The sequence below is a fragment of the Varanus komodoensis genome, unplaced genomic scaffold (genome assembly GCF_004798865.1).
Source record: "Varanus komodoensis strain SLA01 unplaced genomic scaffold, ASM479886v1 scaffold2, whole genome shotgun sequence".
NCBI classification, from domain to species: domain Eukaryota; kingdom Metazoa; phylum Chordata; class Lepidosauria; order Squamata; family Varanidae; genus Varanus; species Varanus komodoensis.
This window is the reverse complement of record NW_025335568.1, coordinates 49,455,058-49,475,397: the sequence shown is the minus strand read 5'-3', so window position 1 is coordinate 49,475,397 and position 20,340 is coordinate 49,455,058. Positions and strand designations below refer to the sequence as shown.

Genomic DNA, 20,340 nt, shown 5'->3' with positions numbered 1-20,340 from the left:
GGTATTTGCTGGGAAGAATTTGCATATTCAGTGCCCAGCCGCAGCTTGTGATGTGCAAACCCAGAGACGGTAGGTTATGCAAGAGTTGAATAACCCTTGCATGGGTTATTTAACCCTTGCATAACCCTCAATCCTTTAGTTCACATAGCATGACAAGCAGCAGACAACCTGTTAATGTTCCAAGTGGCTGCTCACATACCCTGTTGGATCATGCAAACTTGCCCAATGTCTTCCGAGTATTCTTGCTTTCATGATCCTTTTTTGTTCCTGTGCTACTCTTTATGTACTTGCGGTAGCTCCAGAGTAGCACAGAGACAGGGTATGCACCTTTTTTGCTCTTTTGAGAATCATGTTTGAAATTCATTTATGTTGGGAGTGTAACATCTGAGATACTTAAATTTTCACTAGGAATTTAAATTATTGACTGAGAGGAAATCCCTGGCTCTAGTAGGCCCTGGGGAAAATCTGTGAAGCCTACTCAAGCCTCTTTTCTTTCTTCCCTACCTCTTCTCTCCCTTCCCATAGCCAATCTATGAATCAAGAAATATGCATGACCTCATAGGCCAGGTGGAAATGAGCCTGGCAGAAGAACAGGGACAAGTTCCTATGGAACTGACAGACAGATGTTCTTCACTGCTTTTGTGTTACCATCTGTAGAGCTGTCCTTGAAAACCATTCAAAAGGCCAGCTAGTGCCATGTGACCCCCTTTTGGTATCAGTTGCAGTGGCTGCCAGTTCATTTCCAAGTGCAGTTCAACCAGTGGTTATCACCTGTAGAGTCTTAAACTTCTTGCATGGTTACTTGAAGAACCAGTTCCTTTCAAGTGAACCCCCTGTTCCTTTTAAGTTCAGTTAATGCACATGACTTACTGTTGCTTTCTGAGGTATAGTTTGTGGCAATGTGTGAGAGGGCTTTCTTGGCAGCAGTGCCCTTTTCGACCTTTTGAGCTGATACCAGTTTGCTACTGCACCCCCATCCTAAATGCCTTTCTTCAGTAACATTTCAATATTAGCATGTAACTAAATAAACAAAACATTACCTGACTTATAACATTTCAGATGAGTAACAGTATTGAGCTATAAGTTACTCATGTGCAGTTCTTCCATATAGGTCACTAAAGCAGATGTTGTCCTTTGACTTGACTAGAACAGATTTTAAAAAGTTGTGAAAGGATTTGGTGTGTGTGTGGGGGGGGGGGGGGGGGGGATGGAGTTGCTGTTGGTGTACTGTGCTTTTAACTCTCCTACTGCATTCTCAATAGTGAGGTTTTACCTGTTAGAGAAACTGGAAGTACTGTAGTTTTTCCCTTGCTGGATGGTGCAGCAAGACTTCATCCCTATTCTATTTTAATTTAACTTGTACTTTAGTTAACATGGTCATTTTAACCCTTTAAAATGTTGGGCTGTTTCAGGCTGTTACAGATACGCTGGCCTGACTCTCTACAGTGCCATTTGGCTATAGTTTGATTGATAATACTGACTTGATAGTGACTGGGAGGGTTGGAAAATAGTGGAACTGCAGTAAATGAATGGTAAAAAGACTCAATAGATATATGTTTTCTTCTTACACAAAAGTGCCCAAATCTATTTTGGATAAAATCATGTTCACCATCCACTCTCAGCTTTGTTGTAGGTATATTTGAGTATAGCTCCTGCATTCTTGCTGAAATGCAGTATAAAGCGAGGGCTAGTTCAGGATCTATGAAAAAAATAGTGCTGTGGCAGAACACATACTTTTAATGCAGAAGGTCCCTGCTTCTCTAGCATCTCCTGTTCAAAGGATAAGGAAACAGTATGCCAGAGATCCTAGGAAGCTGTTGCCAAACAGAATAAATATTTGGCTAAATGAGCACACAGTCTGACCTGTATATGACAGCTTTGTACATGGCCTAAACATTCTCATGTTAAAAATATTGGAAGTTAAACCTGCTTAGGTTTTGGCACTTGGTTGGTAACTCCCCCACATCTCCAATTCTTAATGAATTTTAGCCTGCTGGTTGTGAATTCACTATTCTGGATTTTCAGAACTCTAGTGGGTGATTAAGAAACCGATTTTGGTCTGCTTCATTTACCCTAGCATAAGGAAAGGCCATATTTCTCTGTGTAAAGCCCATCCATGCTTTAGAATGCTCATGTTTTATCCTGAGAAAGCTTGAGCCTTCCTACCAGCTCATTGACAGCCGTCCAACTTCCTCATGAGTTAAATAAAAATTGAGGGAGTACCATCTACATTGACAAAAAATAATTATGCAGGTTATTGCCCTTTTAGCAAGATAGATGTTATACATCTAATCTATTATTTTACCATAAGTATGGCAGTAATAAGAACACTAGCCATATATTTTAATCTTCAGTTCTAATTGATAAAGTGAGTGCATGAGACTTGCAAATCAAAATAGATGGTTTTCCAAATAATTTATGGTTATTGTGTTTCATATAACACCATGGGTGGCATCTCCTATTTGGCAACTCTAGTTCAGTGGCATCTTATTTTGAAAGCAAATAGAAGTGCTGTACATATATCAAAGAATGAAAGACCAGCTGGCAAACCTTACTACATGGATACAGATGGCAGTACAATATTAACTAGCACTTAAAAGGTATTCCAGGTTTTTATTTATGGTATTGTGACGTTTTGGCCTATGAGACCACTTGTAAGAAAATAAACATTAAAGTTTAAAAGGTTGCTGTAGACTGCCCAGAGAGCTTTGGCCATTGGGCCATACAGAAAATAGATGGAAAGGTGGACGTACAGATGGACAACCAGACATAGAGATTAAAACAGCAGCAGAGAAGAACAGTAGCACAGTAGACCAAGAAAAGGTGCTATACACCAGTCTTTTTTTTTGTCTCCAGCTTTCCCTGTTTCTGGCTTTTAGGATGAATTATATATTTCAGATACTACTTGCTGAAGTTCCCTCAGGTCAGATATACAATTTGTTATGTGCTGTCCACTGGAGAAGGATATGGCAACCCATTCCAGTATCTTTGCCATGAAAACTCCATGGACAGTACCAAAAGGCAAAAAGATATGACACTGGAAGATGAGCCCCTCAGGTCAGAAGGTGTCCAGTATGCTACTGGAGAAGAGCAGAAGGCTAGTACTAGTAGCGCCAGAAAGAATGAAGTGACTGGGTCAAAGCTGAAAGGACACTCAGTTGCGGATGTATCTGGTGATGAACAGAGAGTCTGATGCTGTAAAGATCTATATTCCATAGGAACCTGGAATGTAAGTTCTATGAATCAAGGCAAGCTGGACATGGTCAAACAAGAGATGACAAGAATGAACATCAACATCTTGGGAATCAGTGAACTAAAATGGACAGGAATGGGTGAATTTAATTCAGATGAACATCAGGTATACTACTGCGGGCAAGAATCCCTCAGAAGAAATGGAGTAGCCTTCATAGTCAATAAAAGAGTAGGAAAAGCAGTACTGGGATACAATCTTCAAAATGACCGAATGATCTCATTTTGAATCCAAGGCAAACCATTCCACATTACAGTAGTCCAAGTCTATGCATCAACCACTGGTGCTGAAGTTGACTGGTTCTGTGAAGGTCTACAACACTTTCTAGAATTAACACCAAAAAATGATGTCCTTATCATCATGGGGGATTGGAATGCAAAAGTAGAAAGCCAAAAGGTAACCGGAATAACAGGCAAGTTTGGCCTTGGAGTACAAGCTGTTAGAATTTTCTCAAGAGAATACAATGATCATAGCAAACACTCTTTTCCAACAACCCAAGAGATGACTCTACACATGGACATCACCAGATGGTCAACACAGAAATCAGATTGACTATGTGCTCTGCAGCCAAAGATGGAGAAGCTCTATACAGTCAGTAAAAACAAGACCAGAAACTGACTGTAGCTCAGATCATGAGCTTCTTGTTGCAAAATTTAGGCTTAAATTAAGAAAGTAAGGAAAAGCACTAGGCCACTCAGATATGACCTAAATCATATCCCTGATGAATATACAGTAGAGATGACAAATAGATTTAAGGAATTAGATCTGATAGAGTGCCTGAAGAACTATGGATGGAGGTTCTCAACATTGTACAAGAGGTAGCAACTAAAGCCATCCCAAAGAAAAAGAAATGCAAGAAAGAAAAATGACTGTCTGAGGAAGCTTTACAAATAGCTGAGGAAAGAATGGAAGCGAAAGGCAAGGGAGAAAGATTGAGGCCTTTGAATTATGGTGCTGGAGAAAACTCCTATGAGTCCCTTGGACTGCAAGGCGATCAAACCAGTCAGTCCTAGAGGAGATCAACCCTGACTGCTCTTTAGAAGGCCAGATCCTGAAGATGAAACTCAAATACTTTGGCCACCTAATGAGAAGGAAGGACTCACTGGAGAAGAGCCTAATGCTAGGAACAATTGAGGGCAAAAGAAGGAGGGAACGGCAGAGAATGAGGTGGCTAGATGGAGTCACTGAAGCAGTTGGTGTGAGCTTAAGTGGATTCCGGGGGATGGTGGAGGACAGAAAGGCCTGGAGGAATGTTGTCCATGGGGTCGCGATGGGTTAGACACAACTTCACGACTAACAACATGTGCTGTCAAGTCTTCCCTGACTTTTGGTGATCCAATGAATGAGTGCTCCCCGAAATGTCCTGTCTTTGACAGCCCTACTCAGCTGTAACTCAAGGATCGGGCTTGCTTTATGGAATAGATTCATCTCCTCTTCTTACCTTAGTATTGTTGCCATTTTTTTAATATATCCAATTTCTTACTGTCAACTTTCCTTACTGTCCTACTTGCACACCCGTTCATAGTGTGACTAGGAATATAATAGTATGGATGATCCTTGATCTCCAATGAAACATCTTTCTACCTGAGGAGCTTTTCTAGTTCCTGGAGCACCTCTTCCTTTTTGGAATCTCTTTGAATGACTGGCATTTCTTGCTCTACATAGGGTAAAATTCTTTGTTACAAAGCTTTGAGCATCACATTGTTTGCATGAGGTATTAGTGCAATGGTCCTGCAGTTGCTGCACTCCTTAGCATCTTCTTTCTTGGGAATTGGAATGCATATTGGATGTTTCTGGACTGCAGGCCATTGTTTTGTTTTCCATTTTGCTGTTATATTCTTGCTAGGATTTGGATTTATTCATTCTCCTTAGCTTGGTATAGCTTGATTGCTATCCTGTCTGTTGTAGGTGCTTTATTTCTTCTAAGTGCTTTCAGAGCAGCTTTCACTTTACTTTCTAATACTGAAAATTCTTCCTCATCTCTTCAAAGGAAGACTGTCAGCATTTTATCAGTCCTGTATAGTTCATATATTCTTTCCACTATTTTATTTTATCTTGGTCAGATAGTGTGTTTCCCTGTTGGTCTTTTCAGCATTCCCAATCTAGGCTTGCATTGCCCTGTGATTTCTGGGATCTTCTGTAATAGGTCTCTTGTTTCATTTTCATGGTTCTTTTTCTCTCTATACGATACTTGCTCAAAGGTGCATTCAGGATTCAGACCTTATTTCTGTCAACTTTTGCTTCTTGCCTATCCTTAGCAATTGTGAGCATTTGTTCTGACATCCATTTAGTTTTTTTTTTTTTCCTTTCATTTTGCTGCAGGAATTGCCTTTTTACAGTCTTTCTAATAGTATCTCTGGTTTCAGTTCACATTTCTTCTAACTCATGGTCAACAGATACAAAATAGAAACCTGAAATGTACACCTTGGTTTTTGCTCATAAAATTATCATGTTTGGTATATTAAATGTAAAAGTATAGTAATTACAAATGTACAAGATTTAATTTTAAATGTTTTTAATTTTAGCAATAATTTTATGAGCATATCAAGTTATTAATAACTTATGTTTCTAAAATGAAAGCAGGTGCAGTCTTACGACTTTCTGACATTGTTTGGGGGATTGCTAGGACTCAACTTTCGTGGGTTTAACTTTCACAGATTTGATTATTCGTGAGTTTGCCATCAATAATTAAATGGGGATTTTTTGAAATTTTGTGGCCTACTGCGGAAAATCATCACCATAGAGAGAGAGGAAGCAAAAGGGGAGAGAGGGAGGGCCTACAAAGCATGCCTTCTTGCCCTGTCCATCCAGAGAAGGAAATGAAATGGCTGAAATCTTGGTGCAAAGAGGAAGCACTGATGAGTTGGACGGGACTGGAGATATTTGTGTTTTTTCCACTTCTGTGGGGGTCCTGTGCCCCTACACCCCGCAAATGGGGACGGCTGACTGTATAAGTGAAACAGTAACGGAAATACCAGATATAGGTGTTTAGTCTTTATATAATAGGCTTTATGGCAGTTTGTTCATAAGTACAGATGTTCGTAATTTGGACATTCGAGAACCCAGGGACTGCCTATATTCAGATTCTTCAGGTAAAGAATAATTAAAGTTTCCAGATCGTACTTCAAAGTCTGTCAGCAAATACCTCCTCATGTGGGCCATATTATGAGCTGACCAAGGATTGGAGATGGTAGTTTTTCGTACTGATTCTTGTACAAATTGAGATATAGACCCCACTGTGAACCACAGGAGTTTAGAAGAATGTTTACTAAGTCTCCAAAAACCCATTAAAAGACATTATTTCTTCTTTTTCCTTGCCTTTCCCACTATGTATAGGACAGAGGCTTTGTCATATTTCTTTACTTAGTATTTGCTTGAAATTCACAAATTTCTTTGTAGCTATAAATGAGAGCCATAAGGAGACCTTGGCCTGTGTCTTGGATCATGTCTAAGAAAGCAACTCAGTGACAAATGAACAAAGGTATCTTTAGTATCTGGGCTATACTTGTGTCCCAAAGGGCTGAATTGGCACCTCAAGTCTCCACTTGCCTATTTTAAGTCCCCAGTACACATGATATTAGCTTTAAGCCGAACAGTAGAGATTACTTGTTGGAAGAGATACTGATTCGCACAGTTATTTTGGGAGCTGAAACCTTAACAAAAACAACAACAAAAATTTCAAGGCATAAGATTACTGTGCCAGGAGGGGAATCGGCATATAGCACCAGTATGTGACATAAGATACCTGCAATAACACCAGAAATCTTAAGGCAAGTTGTCCTTGAATTTTACTTTGGAAGGCAGCTCTCTTTCAAGTTACACAATTCTTTTGTGTTTCTGTCTGTTGTGCTTTTTCAGTGTTCATGAAGACTACAAATCCATGAAGATAACTTGTTCTAATAAATACAACTCCAGAATTGAGGATGGGAATCCTGCCCTGCCCCTGCCCTCAGTTGTTCAGCTGTACTGCCCACAAATTTTACTTAACTATGTTGCCCAATATAAAATAAACAGTGGAACTAAAATATTTCTTCGCCTCCCTCACACCAAATAGAAATTTGGGAAGAGGTAAAACTAGTTAAATAATTAAGTCATATTAATTGTTCCTATGCAAAAACAACAGCAAAGGGGTTATGTGCATATACATGAAAACTGCTGCCCACAAGTTTGCCACCCATGAAATTTATAACTCATTGTTTTTGTTATGTTTTTTGGGTGTATGCAGAGATTCCAAGCTTTCAGCATCATTTAAATATTTCCAGGATATGGGAGAAATGGCAGGGCTACAGGGCTATAGTTATGGTTGTACAGAGTACAGATAACTCTTGCTACTTATACAAAAGAAGCCTGCACTGATGAAAAGTATGGTGTCAGAAGACTTTCTGAGAGTATACTGGCTTTTGTGATACAAATATAGTGCTATGAAAACTAAGGGGACCTAATGAACAGTCATGAAATAGTGGAGACTGTACAGTGGAGCAAAAGAACCATAGTGCTTATACTAATGGCTGAATGTTTCTTTAGTTATGTGTATGTCACATCACAAACAGAGTTATGTGCTAGCTATTATTTATGGTCTGTAAGCCATCCTGGGACATTTTGTAAAGGACGGGATGTTAATATTGTTAATAATAAATAAATAGTGTTTCACCCTCCTCTTAATAAGCATTAAAATAGATTTCTATTTATGATGTGGCACATAGGTAGAAAACTGAGGTACTTGGTTAAGATGAGGATGATACTTAGATTTCAGTATTAGTACTATGACATGTTAATTTGTTATAATCAGATGAGTTGGTGCACTTTTTTTCTAACTCATTTTACGTTTCATCTAAACTATCTATAAATGTGACTTGAAATAATTTCTACCTCATTATTTTGAGAAAATTACAACCCTACTATCATAATAATGTCCGCTAAAGCATCTGAGCTGGAAATGAATGCCATTTGATTCCTTGACTCTTTCTCCATTTGTTGGAAGGTTAAAGAACCTTCAAACAACCCACGGGTTAAACAACCCTTAAATAGCCCTACAGCAAGCCATGCTGATCAGATTTGTGACGATATGATAACTTGCAGCTGAGTGGTGATTGTATAGATCATGCCCAACACATGCTGCAGCACTTAAAATGCTACTGTAGCTTGTTTGGATTATGCAGACCAACCTAATATGAGTGAATAATTTATTTTGAATGTATCATCAGTTATTGTTACTGCACCTTGGGAATTTAATGAATTTGGAAATGTTTAACAGTAGGTTAGATGGTAAGGAAGTTATGGTAGACCTTCTCAAATAAACAAACAAACAAAATATAAATCAATCAATCAGTCAATCCCAACTTCCAAAGGTTGTTTGTCTTGTCAACACACATCTAATTTGTTTTTATTCTTATAAAGGAAACTTAACACGTACTCCTATACTGCTAAGAGTGCTCTTGGGTTGGGCTTTCTTGGTATGGTTCATTGAATGTAGGTATTGCAGTCCAGGATGGGTACTATTATGACAGTATAGGAAGTGTTTAAGAAGTTATTGAGAATGGTTGTATTGAAGCTGTGCAATATCTTTCAACCTATGGCTGTTAACATGTTGAGAAACCATAGCATGGTTAAAGAGCACATACTTTGCATGCATGATCCTTAGGATCTCCAGTTAAAATGATCAGATGCTGAGAAATAAATCTTCCTGAGATACTGGAGGACTGCTGCTCACCAACTTAAAGAGTATTGGACAAATATTCCAATCGAATTTGATATGTTAACTAAATCAGGATAAGTAAAGTGTGTGAAATCTGTTTTTCTCACTAGAACCCTGAGATCCAGTAATCAAAGTGTATTGCAAAAGACATAATTTAGGATTAAATAATTCTGAGCAGAGTAATTTGAGTATCAGAAACCAACATAGTTCACAGTTCTTCTCTACACAAATCCATTTCTGATTTTCCCAAATTTTCTTAATTTCAGCAGCATAATTTTGTGTATGTTTTTGTGTAGGAAAACAAATTTCTTTCAGGTTGATAAATTGTTGCCCGTCTCCTGCACATTACCCAGAGTTTTACCTTTGTCCGTGTCTGCCTCTCCCTACTAACATTGAGAATGATACAGAAATACAAATGGCACTAGGTGACCAAAAAACATTCTTGCAAAGTTTTAATTTGTGTTTAATTTTAATTTGTTCTACACTACATACAAACCAGGTTAATAATGATTCTTGGTAGGGAAACAAGGAAATTGTAGTTTTGTGAAGGGGATTGATGCACTGCAAAAGAAGTTCCAAAAGAACCCTAATACAATTTCACCTCCCAAAATTCCTTGGGATATGGGTAGGAGAACTCACCACCATTTTGTATCAGGGTCTGCACAATACATTATACTTGAATTCCAACTTAAACCATAGGATTCTAGAAACTTATTTTCTGGCCAGATGAGTACAAAGTTTGCTTGGAAATTATAAAAAGATGTGCCTACTACCAAGCTGTCCCTTCTGCCATAAACAGTGCAAAGGTATTTCTTTGCTTTGGTTCAAATTGCCTTGGTTGCCTTGGAGCTTTGCCTGGAAGAATGGTAGTACAGCAGTCCTCCCCTCTACTAAACAGATGTCATAACATATTATCAGCCTTCCTCCACTATGAATAGCTGATCACATGCATGCTCTATTAACATAATATCTACCCTCCCCAAAAAAATGGGAAGGAGAAATTTCATGAATGGGGTTTTCAGGTGAAATAAGTTCATTTGCATGAAAATTCTGGTTTATGTATTAATCCGTCTGCATTTGCATGAGCTGAGGTATTGTTCCACAGTGAGTGCACCAGCTACTCAATGCATTTGTGCTTTGTCTTCTCTGATCATCACTGTTTAAATACTGGGTACCTTCTAGATATTTTGGACTGTAATTCCCATTCTTCCTAACTATTGCTAGCTGAAGCTTAATAGACCTGTAGTCCAATCTATCTGGACTACTGGATTGTCTGCCCCTGTTTTAAATGGAAGAGGTATGTCATACTCCAGAGCAAATTAAAAAAATGCCCAAAGCTTCAGTCTTACTTTGACTTCTCAGTATCTTTTCTTCTCTGCATCTTCCAAGTAATTTGAACAAAGGACAACACAGACTGGACTTCTTTATCCGTCCCACATGCGTAGACGAGGCAGAGCAGGAAACAACTGGACCTATTGGTTTTTTTCGGTCTTCTGAGTTATTAAAAAGTATTGCCACTCCCATGTCTCTTGTGATATGCCAAATCTGCATAGTTCAGCTGCATTGGCATAGGCGTACAAGGGTATGAGCAACCCTATTGAAATCAGTGGGATTCCACAGTAAACATAGCTTTAAGCTGAAAGTCCCTTGCATTGTTACAAGGGACAGGCTTATGTGAGTCAATTCATAATAGTTTGTTTATCTCCCTTTTCCAATTACTGAACTCAAAGTAGGTTCGCAACAGATAGAAACATGTTTCATAACCATTGGAGTCATAGATAACATGGCAGCTGTGGGGTGGAGTACTAAACTTACTATACCTCTGAGATCTGCACATACATGTGCAAATATGCTCTTAAATTAGCACAAGAGCAGAGTCTTAAGGGGAAGGAGGAAAAGGACCTTTGCTGTTGTTTACAGCAAATCATCCAGCAAACTTAGCAATGGATCCAAGTCTACCTACTTTTCATCATGGTTATATAAGATTGAAACATATGTTTATAGTTCTATGCATAGTTTGGTTGCCCATACCTTTTTCTGCTGTCTTTCTCTAAAAGAAAATAATGGGTAAGCAAGATCATACAATAGCTAGCATGCCCCAATATGTTTCCCTAGTGTTTTGTTATGGCTGCCTCTGGGCTGAGCTGAGCTGTCTCTGTCTTTCTGTTTTCTTCACTATCGGCAGAGAGCTAAATATTGTAGTGGCTGTAGTGTCTTCAACCACTACTGTCAGTCTGGGTGGGGTGTATCTGTCATAGATGACGCTGTGGCTGCTGCATTTGTTAGAAGAGGAGTCTGAGAGAGAGTGATAATGAAGGCCTTAACCTGGAGGCAGCTTCTGCATGCCTTTGGTGCCTTAGACTAGTGACTAATTACAAGGCTGCTCTTGTGAGTACTAAAAAAAAATTTCCAAGCACTTCCTGAATTTTGAATAGGCATATGAGTGAGAGAAGCCGCTGTGCTGCAAAAGGAATTTTTGTGCACATGGACATAAATGTAGGGAATGTAGAACCAACATTATGTTTTGGTAATCTAGAAGTTTCTGTAGAAATACCTAGTTCTGCTGCTCAGTTTACATTTTAATATTACCTGTTAATCATTTAATTTAGAAGTGATAAGTGGTATAACCATAGTATTAAAATAACGGATGCATTTGTTGATGGTAGAGTTAGTTTGGTATTTGATTGAATATAATTTGATTAACAGCAAGAGAGCAAATACATGCAGTTTTGAGGATCAACTCAGAATAATTGTCTGATTTCATATTCTAAATATTCTGATGCAAAACTAACCTTGCTCTCAGTAATTTCCAAACCAATTTGAGGGTGGGGGATGTTAATACAATGTCTATTCCACACCTTCATTTTCTTGAGTGAAGTATTTATTTTCATTAATAATATATTGACAAAGAACCTATATTGTACGGTAGTACTGAAGCACATTACTTATGTACTTCTAAACAAGTATTCCCTTTGTTTTAAATCTTTTCACATCTGCTTCTCATGTAGCTCAGCTAGTTTTTGGAAGCCACATTTTCAGTATAGCAGATGCAGCATAGAGAAATTAGGGGATGTGGTGGGAGAGCAGCTTGCAGGCAAATTTATTGCATCATTTGTTTTGCAGGTTATGAGTGTTTTAAATTCATATATGTTCTAAGTGTGCATTTGTATGCAACTTTAACTCTATATTAAGGTGAAAATTGTGTTTAGCAAAGTATGGGAAAAACTATCTTACATATGTTTGTAGTGAGGTTGATGTGAAATAGGAGCTATGAACAAGGAAATTTCCTGGTTCAAATTTTGTTTCAACCCCAAAGCATGGCTTAGTCAAGCCAAACAGCTTTGTTTTCAGTCCCTGTTCTCATCTGTAATATGGGGATAATAATACTGTTTCCAGGATTGCTCTAAGGAGATGTGTATATGAAATGCCATCTACATTCAAAATATAAATGCTAAATGGTGTTTGTTCTAACATTACAAGTGTAAAACAAGAGCAAGTAATGGTGCCAAATCATACTTGTTGGTTTTCATTCGTTTAGACGCCTAGCTGTTGGGCGGAAGAGGTATTAGAAAAGAGATCTCATCAGCGTTCAGCTTCATGGGGGAGCGCTGATCAACTAAAAGAAGTAAGTGCTTAACAGTTTGGCAAAGAAAGGCCCACAAGTGTTACTATTAAACTAAATGCAGTTCAAGTGCTCTGCACCTTTTTATTGGAGCATGTTCATGCTCTGTACTTCTGTTACAAGTTCTTGGTGTTAGGGTTTCTCTAGTGTGAGTGGATAAACAGACAGCATTGATGAGACTGACTTGCAAACAGTATTACCATGTTGCGTGTTACAGTGTGCATTGTTGTACATGTAAGTATAAGTTAAGAATCCAATCATCCCCCAGCTATTTATGTGGACTCCAAAACCTCTTTGAAGTGGTGTTTGAAATACAACATAGCATCCCCTGGTACACACATTCTTGCGGTTGTGATCTGCCCTTTATTAATCCATTTGGGTCTGAAAATAGAAAGCAATTGGGTAACATTTAAGGAACTATAGCCCATAGTTCTTGTATGCTCAGTTGATTTCATAGAAATGGGATATTGCATATAATTGTAGATATTCTATTAAAATGTTTTAAGAAAGTGGAGGAGTGAAAAAGGAAAATAAGTTAACTTAGTTAAGGGAAAGAATAAGAGGGTACTATTTAAATCACTGAATGAACTGTGGATACATGGCCAACATAACTTAAAGGGTGCAAAGTTTTTCATATGGTGCTAAGAAGTGTGACTACTACTCACACAAGTAAAATGAAAGTTATGTCACACGTTTTTCTATGTCAGTTCAAGAAAATGTGCACTCTGTCTTTTTTATATGGTTCCTTTTCACAAGCTGCAAGCTCACCAAGACCTGGCTGATTCAGTCAGGTTAGCTAGTATTTGCCACCTGTCAGTTTGTTTTAAGAACAGCTCCGATAAGGTTGTTTTAGTTTAGATATGCAATTGAGTATTAACTAGCCTTTTCTTTTGGGAAAGGTTGCAGCTCTGATCGGCTTAATAGTTCTTATAATTTTGCACTGGAAGAAAATAAGCAATTATATTTGAGAATTCATTCTATGGTCCTTGAAAATGTAATGTTGTAAGTACAGTGTATGCTTTTGCCTTGTTCCGAGCTCTGGAAACAACTCAAAAGTGATGTATCTTCTTTCCAAGGTATAATATAAGTAATGGAGTAATATACATTTTAGAAACATTTAGATATGATCTGATTCTCAGATATGTCCCCTTTTCTTTTCAAAAGTATCATGAACACAGTCCTTCCCTTTAAACTAATGTATACAGATACGTAAGTTAACTGTTTAAAAGAGAGCATTTAGATCAAAATGACTGTATTTTATGCAACAAGGAATAATCATGAGCCTTGTTTATCTGTAAAGTGTGATATTGTAGTTTTACAGTTAGTCTTATTTGTTAAGACATGAGTTTTCTTTTTCTTCTCAGCTAGTCTGAAGCACTGTCCATTGCACACCTTCTTTTTATTTGATTTTCTCTTCTTCCCATCAGATTGCCAAATTGAGGCAGCAGCTCCAGCGCAGTAAACAGAGTAGTCGTCACAATAAAGAAAAAGAACGTCAGTCACCTCTCCATGGCAACCATATAGCAATCAATCAGACTCAGGTAAGCAGCCCACTGAGCTTATTCAGGCAACATGTTTTCACTCTATAGAATGAATAGTAACTACCTTAGCTTATTCTTGCCTACATTTGAAAATTGTATTTTATAGTCGTAAGTTCAGAGGTGAATTTTATTGCAGTATATTCAAGCAGTAGTTACTGCTTTGAAAAGTTGCTGACACTGTCTCTGAAAAATAGATGATATATCTGAAGCATAAGTTTGATGGCTGCTTTGAGGGGATCAGAAATATTTTGTTTTCCTGCTGTTCCATTATCCAAAGACATCCAAATTAACTACTTAAGTTTACCCAGAGAGTGGCATTTTCAAGGAGGTTTTACCTTGCTGCACATCTGGAAACTTGTTATCTCTTATAAATGCTAATTTATCACTACCCAATTACTCAGGCTAACAGAGGCTAACAGAGGTCTTTTTATCATTGCTCTTTCTGCCACTTGGATACCTTAACTGTTTTATTTAGTCATGGCAGCCTTCCTTGAAATCCTTGCTTTGAGAACTATAGAAAGTATGTGCTCTTAAGTGTTTTGCATACAATATGGTTAACTGCACCATCAACAATGGTACAACAATGTTTGCCTTTCAGCTTTTACCTATTTACATTGCGCACAGTTCACATTTATCTGCAATCATGCTTTGAACATGGTACAAAACTTCTAACAATCAGGTAGGTACCATGGCTCTCTATAGAGCTGCTGTGATTGTAAGGAAAGCCACCTAGATTATTGATTTTTATTTTCTTTAACATATTTAGAAACATGTAGTTTCTGGGTAGTACTTTGAAATGAACGTGAAACTTAATACTGTTTTTCCTCTGTAGCCCACAGAACTGAGCAAAATTTGACTACATCATAGAATTTTCTAAAGCTTTAGATGTGATTAAAAACTATTCCTAACCACTTCATTGTCTGACGTGGTGAGTGGAACTCAGGCCCTTCTGGAGACCATTAAGAGCAGTGGTAGCAGTTCAATCCCCCTCATTTTTAGTTATTTATTAGTTTTAAGTGTTATTGTTGCTGCAAAAGATTTATGACACAATTATTTCTCTGGAAGTTCTTTTTCTTCAATTATATGTTAGGAGATTTTGTTTGATTTCATTCGTCTTTGATTTCATTTAGTTTGATTTCATTCTTCCCTAAGCCCTTAGTTTGTTTACCTCTCGCATAGCAAACTACACTGAAGAAGTGCCAAAGACATGATACCAAAGTCTCTTCAACTTAATATTCTAGTGTGGCAGCATGGTCCAGTTTTTCACAACAGCCACAAACTTTTCTAGAAAAATAGCAACTTAGACTAATTGTATACGGACAGAATATTTTGAAGATTGCTTCAAAAGTGTTAAGTGGTCATTTGCCTTATTGTTGCCTTTGCTGTGCTCTACAAAAGTGTTTGTGCATAATTGTGTTAACTATCAAAGGACTCTTAAAGTTGGACTCCTTTAAGAGCACACTGAAATTGATGTGAATTGCTTCTGAGTAGACATGTGAGAATAGGCTGCTCATCTAGGAAGGAACATCATAGGATGGAAGCACTTGTATGTAAATAGTTGCAATATATAATAGAAATGAGCATCCAGATACCCATCTTAAACACTATTGCAAATTAATAGTTGAAAGCCCTCTAAAAGGATGGGCCAGTTGCATTCTTCAGACTTGTCCTGCTGCGTCATCTTAGAATGCTTGCATTAAAAAGGTGTCAGTGAGGGTGTAGGTGAACTGAATGGGACTGACTCACCTTGTACCACTGCCTGTCAAGTTGAAATACTATTATTTCAAGTACAAAGAGTTTTGCAACCCAAGAGCTTTGGGGTGGCCATTAGGCTGTTTGAATAACACATAGGTGAGTTAGTAGGTTATGTCCGCAGCCCATTTCTCCCATAACACCTTTGGTATGGTGGCTGCATATGTGGCTGTCAGCATGTACCACTAGATTTGTGAAATGTGCTTGATTTACCATAAGCTTTTTCATGTTGATTTGAATACTTTTCTTTCTGAGGGAATGGAGCATAGTACTGGGCTGCTAAGCCTGCATGATAGGACAGATTAGACCTTCTTTCCTTCTCATCAAAAACATGCAATTACTAAGGTGCTCCTGCATTTTAAGACTAATGCATAACATTTTCATTTGCTATTTTTGGTTCCTTAGAGGAATACAAAACTCACCCATTCACCTCTCAGCTAATTTGACATATCTCTTGTTTGCTCTAAAGGCTTCTGTATCCAGAACAGTCCCTATGCCACTGTCAAACATTTCAGTGCCAAAATCAAGTGTTTCACGTGTGCCGTGCAATGTAGAAGGAATAAGCCCTGAATTAGAAAAAGTGTTCATCAGAGAGAACAGTGGAAAGGAAGAGGTGTCAAAGGTAAGGTGATACTAAGAAAGTTAATTATAAAGGGCAAAATATAGGGATGGATTTAGAAATGTATGACTCTAAAATTCCAATCCCAGTTCAAGGTGTTGGTTTTAGCCTATAAAGTGCTTCATGGCTTGGGACCACAATACCTGATGGAACGCCTCTCCCATATGCAGTCTCCCTGGACACTATGATAAAGATCTGGGCTTGCCTCTCATTGCCACCTCCAAGAAAGGCTCAATTGGTGGCAACAGGAGAAGGGCCTGTTCAGTGGTGGCCCCTCAATCAGAAAGTCTCCACAGAGGCCCACCTGGCACCAACATTAATATCCTTTCAGCATCAGGTTAAGGCTGTCCTCTACTACTGGACATTTAATTTGTTTATTGGAACTTTGTTAGCTGTTTAAACAGGTCTTAAGATTTAATTTGTATAACCTATTGTAATGCTTTTATATGTGTTTTAAATTCAAGTTTTTTTGTACGGTGATCTGTTTATGATGCTTTTATTGGTGTTTGTATTTTACATTGTATGTTTATGTGCTGTTGTAAACCCCCCAGAGAGCTTCAATTTTTGGGTGGTATGAAAATTAAGTGAATATATAATAGGTTTGAACTGATGTAATTCCACATGGAGAGAATAGATGTTCTACAGACATTTAAGAGGTTTATCCACTGATATAATTCTGCTGGTGCAAAGTTTCCATGACTTGAAGAAACCCAATTTTTTTCCTTTCACAAGTGTAAAATCCGGTACTCGGATTCTGTGCAAGATGTTGCACAATATTTTCTACAACTCTTTTACAAGGAATTCCATATGCTGTGGGACTGGCCATTCCACAGTTTATAATGATATCATCAGGCTGTGTTGGCTATACTACATGTGCTTTTGTTCTGCTGACGGTTGTGCTTCTGCTAGTGGGACAGCATCAACTCTTGTAATTTACCACTGACATAATGTTGGACAGCTAGCTGAATTTTTTTCAAAGAACTGTGTACTGGAAGGTACCAGAACAAAACTTTGATGTATCCTACTGAATTTAAATAAGCTGGCAGTGATACTGCAAGCTTAACATCTCTAAAGATCCACATTTCAGTAGCTGAAATAATCTACAGGGTTCCTTCTTCATGAGCTACCCCTGAAACAAGTAAAGAAGGTGACTACAAGGGAAAGGGCTTTCTCATCTGTGGCACCCTGCTTGTGGAATCAGCTCCCTAGGGAAATATGGCTGGTGCCAATGCTATATACATTCCAGTACCAGATTAAAACTTCATTTTTCCTCCCTTTTAATGGTTGATTTTCCAGTTTTATATTGGCTTTTAAATTGTCTGGTACATGTGGAATAGTTGTTATTACTTGTTGTGCTGTATTGCTGCTGCTGCTGTATATTCTTGCAAAAAATGTACAGAGATGTTTTATTGCAGGTGAATCTGTTTTATATTGTTTTAATGGATGTATTTTGTATATTTCAATTGCATTGTATAAACTGTTTTGAGAGTATTGTGCTAATTTAATGGTATATTTGGACACTATGCTCAGCCTCTGGGGCCTTCCTTCAGGTGCCACCCTTCAAGATGCTTGGAGAGTGCCAACTAGGGGGAGGGCCTTTTTTGTGGTGGTCTCGCATCTTTGGAACAGCCTCCCAGCTAGCGCCAAATTTGCTATCTTTTTGGCACCAGGTTAAGACAACTCTATTTGTGGAAGCCTTTAAAGACCTCCACAGTCATTCAGAGGCCTGGCACAATTAGCCAGGCACCTTTCTTTATTGTCCTTTTATTGATTTTTAATTAATGTTAATTCTTGGGAATGTTTTTACATTTTATTGTTTATATATTTTGTTGTAAATTGCCCAGCAAGAGTTATGTGTGGTATACAAATGAAAATAACAACAACAACCAGCAACAACAACAACACACTTGAAGAGCTGATCTAAACATTCACTTGAAGTGATCATACTACTATTGTTGTTGTAGTAGTAGTAGTATTTTGCATTTACATTTTTGCCTCTTGGGAGGAACACAAGGTGACATACATAGCTCCATTATATCGTTACAAAACAACCCTAAAGGGTAGGTTGGGCTGAGAACCTGTGACAGGCCCAGAGTTATCCAGTGAATTCATGGCTGAGCAGGGACTAGGCCCCTAGTCTAATGCTCGAACCACCACATTGGCTCTAATGCGGAATGTCAAACACTGCCTGTTTTCCATCTCCCACAATATATGTTCTCGTTCTCTCTCTCTCTCTCTCTCTCTCTCTCTATATATATATATATATATATATATATATATATATACACACACACATATATATATATATATATATATATCCCTTTAATTATAGCATCTGCCAAAATTAAAACAACTTTTTTGTTGATCAAATTATCATATAAAATTGATGTTTTTGTCCTTTAACAATTTATTGCTGTACATTCAAGGTTTATATCTTCAAACTGCTGAGCACTTTTGATCTGATGCAACAGTATATGAGGAGGAACTATGTTGACTTCATTTGGGCTCCTCGCAGCTTTAAGTGGTTTGCTGGATTGTTGCCAAAGCTTTTGATGTGAGGCAAGACTGAGCTAATAATATCAGTCCTTTCTCCAAGGAAACCGCTAGATACAATATTTTTTCTTCTTATTTCAATAACTGAAGCTATTAGAGAAGTCAGAACTGAAGAATTTACCAGTAAATTCTCTGTTATATAGTTTTAATGCCTCTAATATCAGAAAATAATGCAAATCAGAAATAAGTTCCAAATTCATATTTGCAGTAATTGTTTCTATAGCTGCCAGATGTTGAAAAGAAATCTTTTGTTATATCTTAGTGTTACATTGTTTTAGGCTCTGTATAGAGATAACTTTCTTATTAAACAAAGGCAGGACAAGATTTCCACATACTTTGCTGTACTATATTGCCATTTTTGTTATACGCAATGTTGATAATGCGTTTTTAGCACTTGAATATATACCTGCTCAGTAATAAGTGGTATGATCTGATCTGTCCAGTAATAGCATCATAGGCCTCATTTTAGGTCATAGGCTTTGTGTCCCATTCCCAAAGGGAATGCCTGACAGATTGTTAACTATGGCTGATAACAGAGTATGCCCTCTTCACAGCCATGCTTCTGCATTCCAGTAGAATGCAGCAAGGTAACTTGGAAGGTAACTGATTGTCCAGCAAAAAGAAAGGAAAGAAAAAGCTAAACAATGCAGGGACCTTTATAAAAATTCCTATGATTTTCTCCTAAATAAAAAGGCTAACTATTATGAAGTAAGTAAGTTGCCCTGCCTATTTAACTTATATGCAGAGCACATCATGAGAAAGCCGGGGCTAGATGAATCACTAGTTGGATTTAAGATTGCTGGGAGAAATATCAACAACCTCAGATATGCAGATGATACTACTCTAATGGCAGAAGGTGAAGAGGAACTAAAGAGCCTCTTGATGCAGGTGAAGGAGTAGAGGGCAAAAGTTGGCTTGAAACTCAGCATTAAGAAAACTAAGATCACGGCATCCGGTCCTCTTGCTTCCTGGCAAATAGATGGGGAAGAAATAGAGGTAGTGACAGATTTTACTTTCCTGGGCTCCAAGATCACCGCAGACGGGGACTGCAGCCAAGAAATTAAAAGACGCTCCTGGGGAGGAAAGCTATGGCAAATCTAGACAGCATACTAAAAAGCAGAGACATCACCCTGCCAACAAAAGTGTGTATAGTCAAGGCTATGGTTTTCCCAGTTGCAATGTATGGCTGTGAAAGTTGGACCATAAGGAAGGCTGAGCACCAAAGGATTGAGGCCTTTGAGTTGTGGTGCTGGAGGAGACGCCTGCGAGTCCCTTGGACAGCAAGGCGATCAAACCGGTCAGTCCTAG

At 38.1% G+C, this 20,340-nt stretch overlaps 1 protein-coding gene across 2 annotated transcripts in view; it reads left to right on the top strand.

The window, feature by feature from the left end:
• GLCCI1 (glucocorticoid induced 1) overlaps positions 1–20,340 on the top strand; it is a 55,108-nt gene that overhangs the window by 22,278 nt on the left and 12,490 nt on the right. The window contains exons 3-5 of one of the 2 annotated variants that reach the window (XM_044428582.1): positions 12,484–12,570; positions 13,995–14,108; positions 16,330–16,482. In XM_044428582.1, the coding sequence (XP_044284517.1) occupies positions 12,484–12,570; positions 13,995–14,108; positions 16,330–16,482 (354 nt within the window). The remainder of the gene's footprint in view (positions 1–12,483; positions 12,571–13,994; positions 14,109–16,329; positions 16,483–20,340) is intronic. The other variant, XM_044428583.1, reaches the window with a different exon arrangement.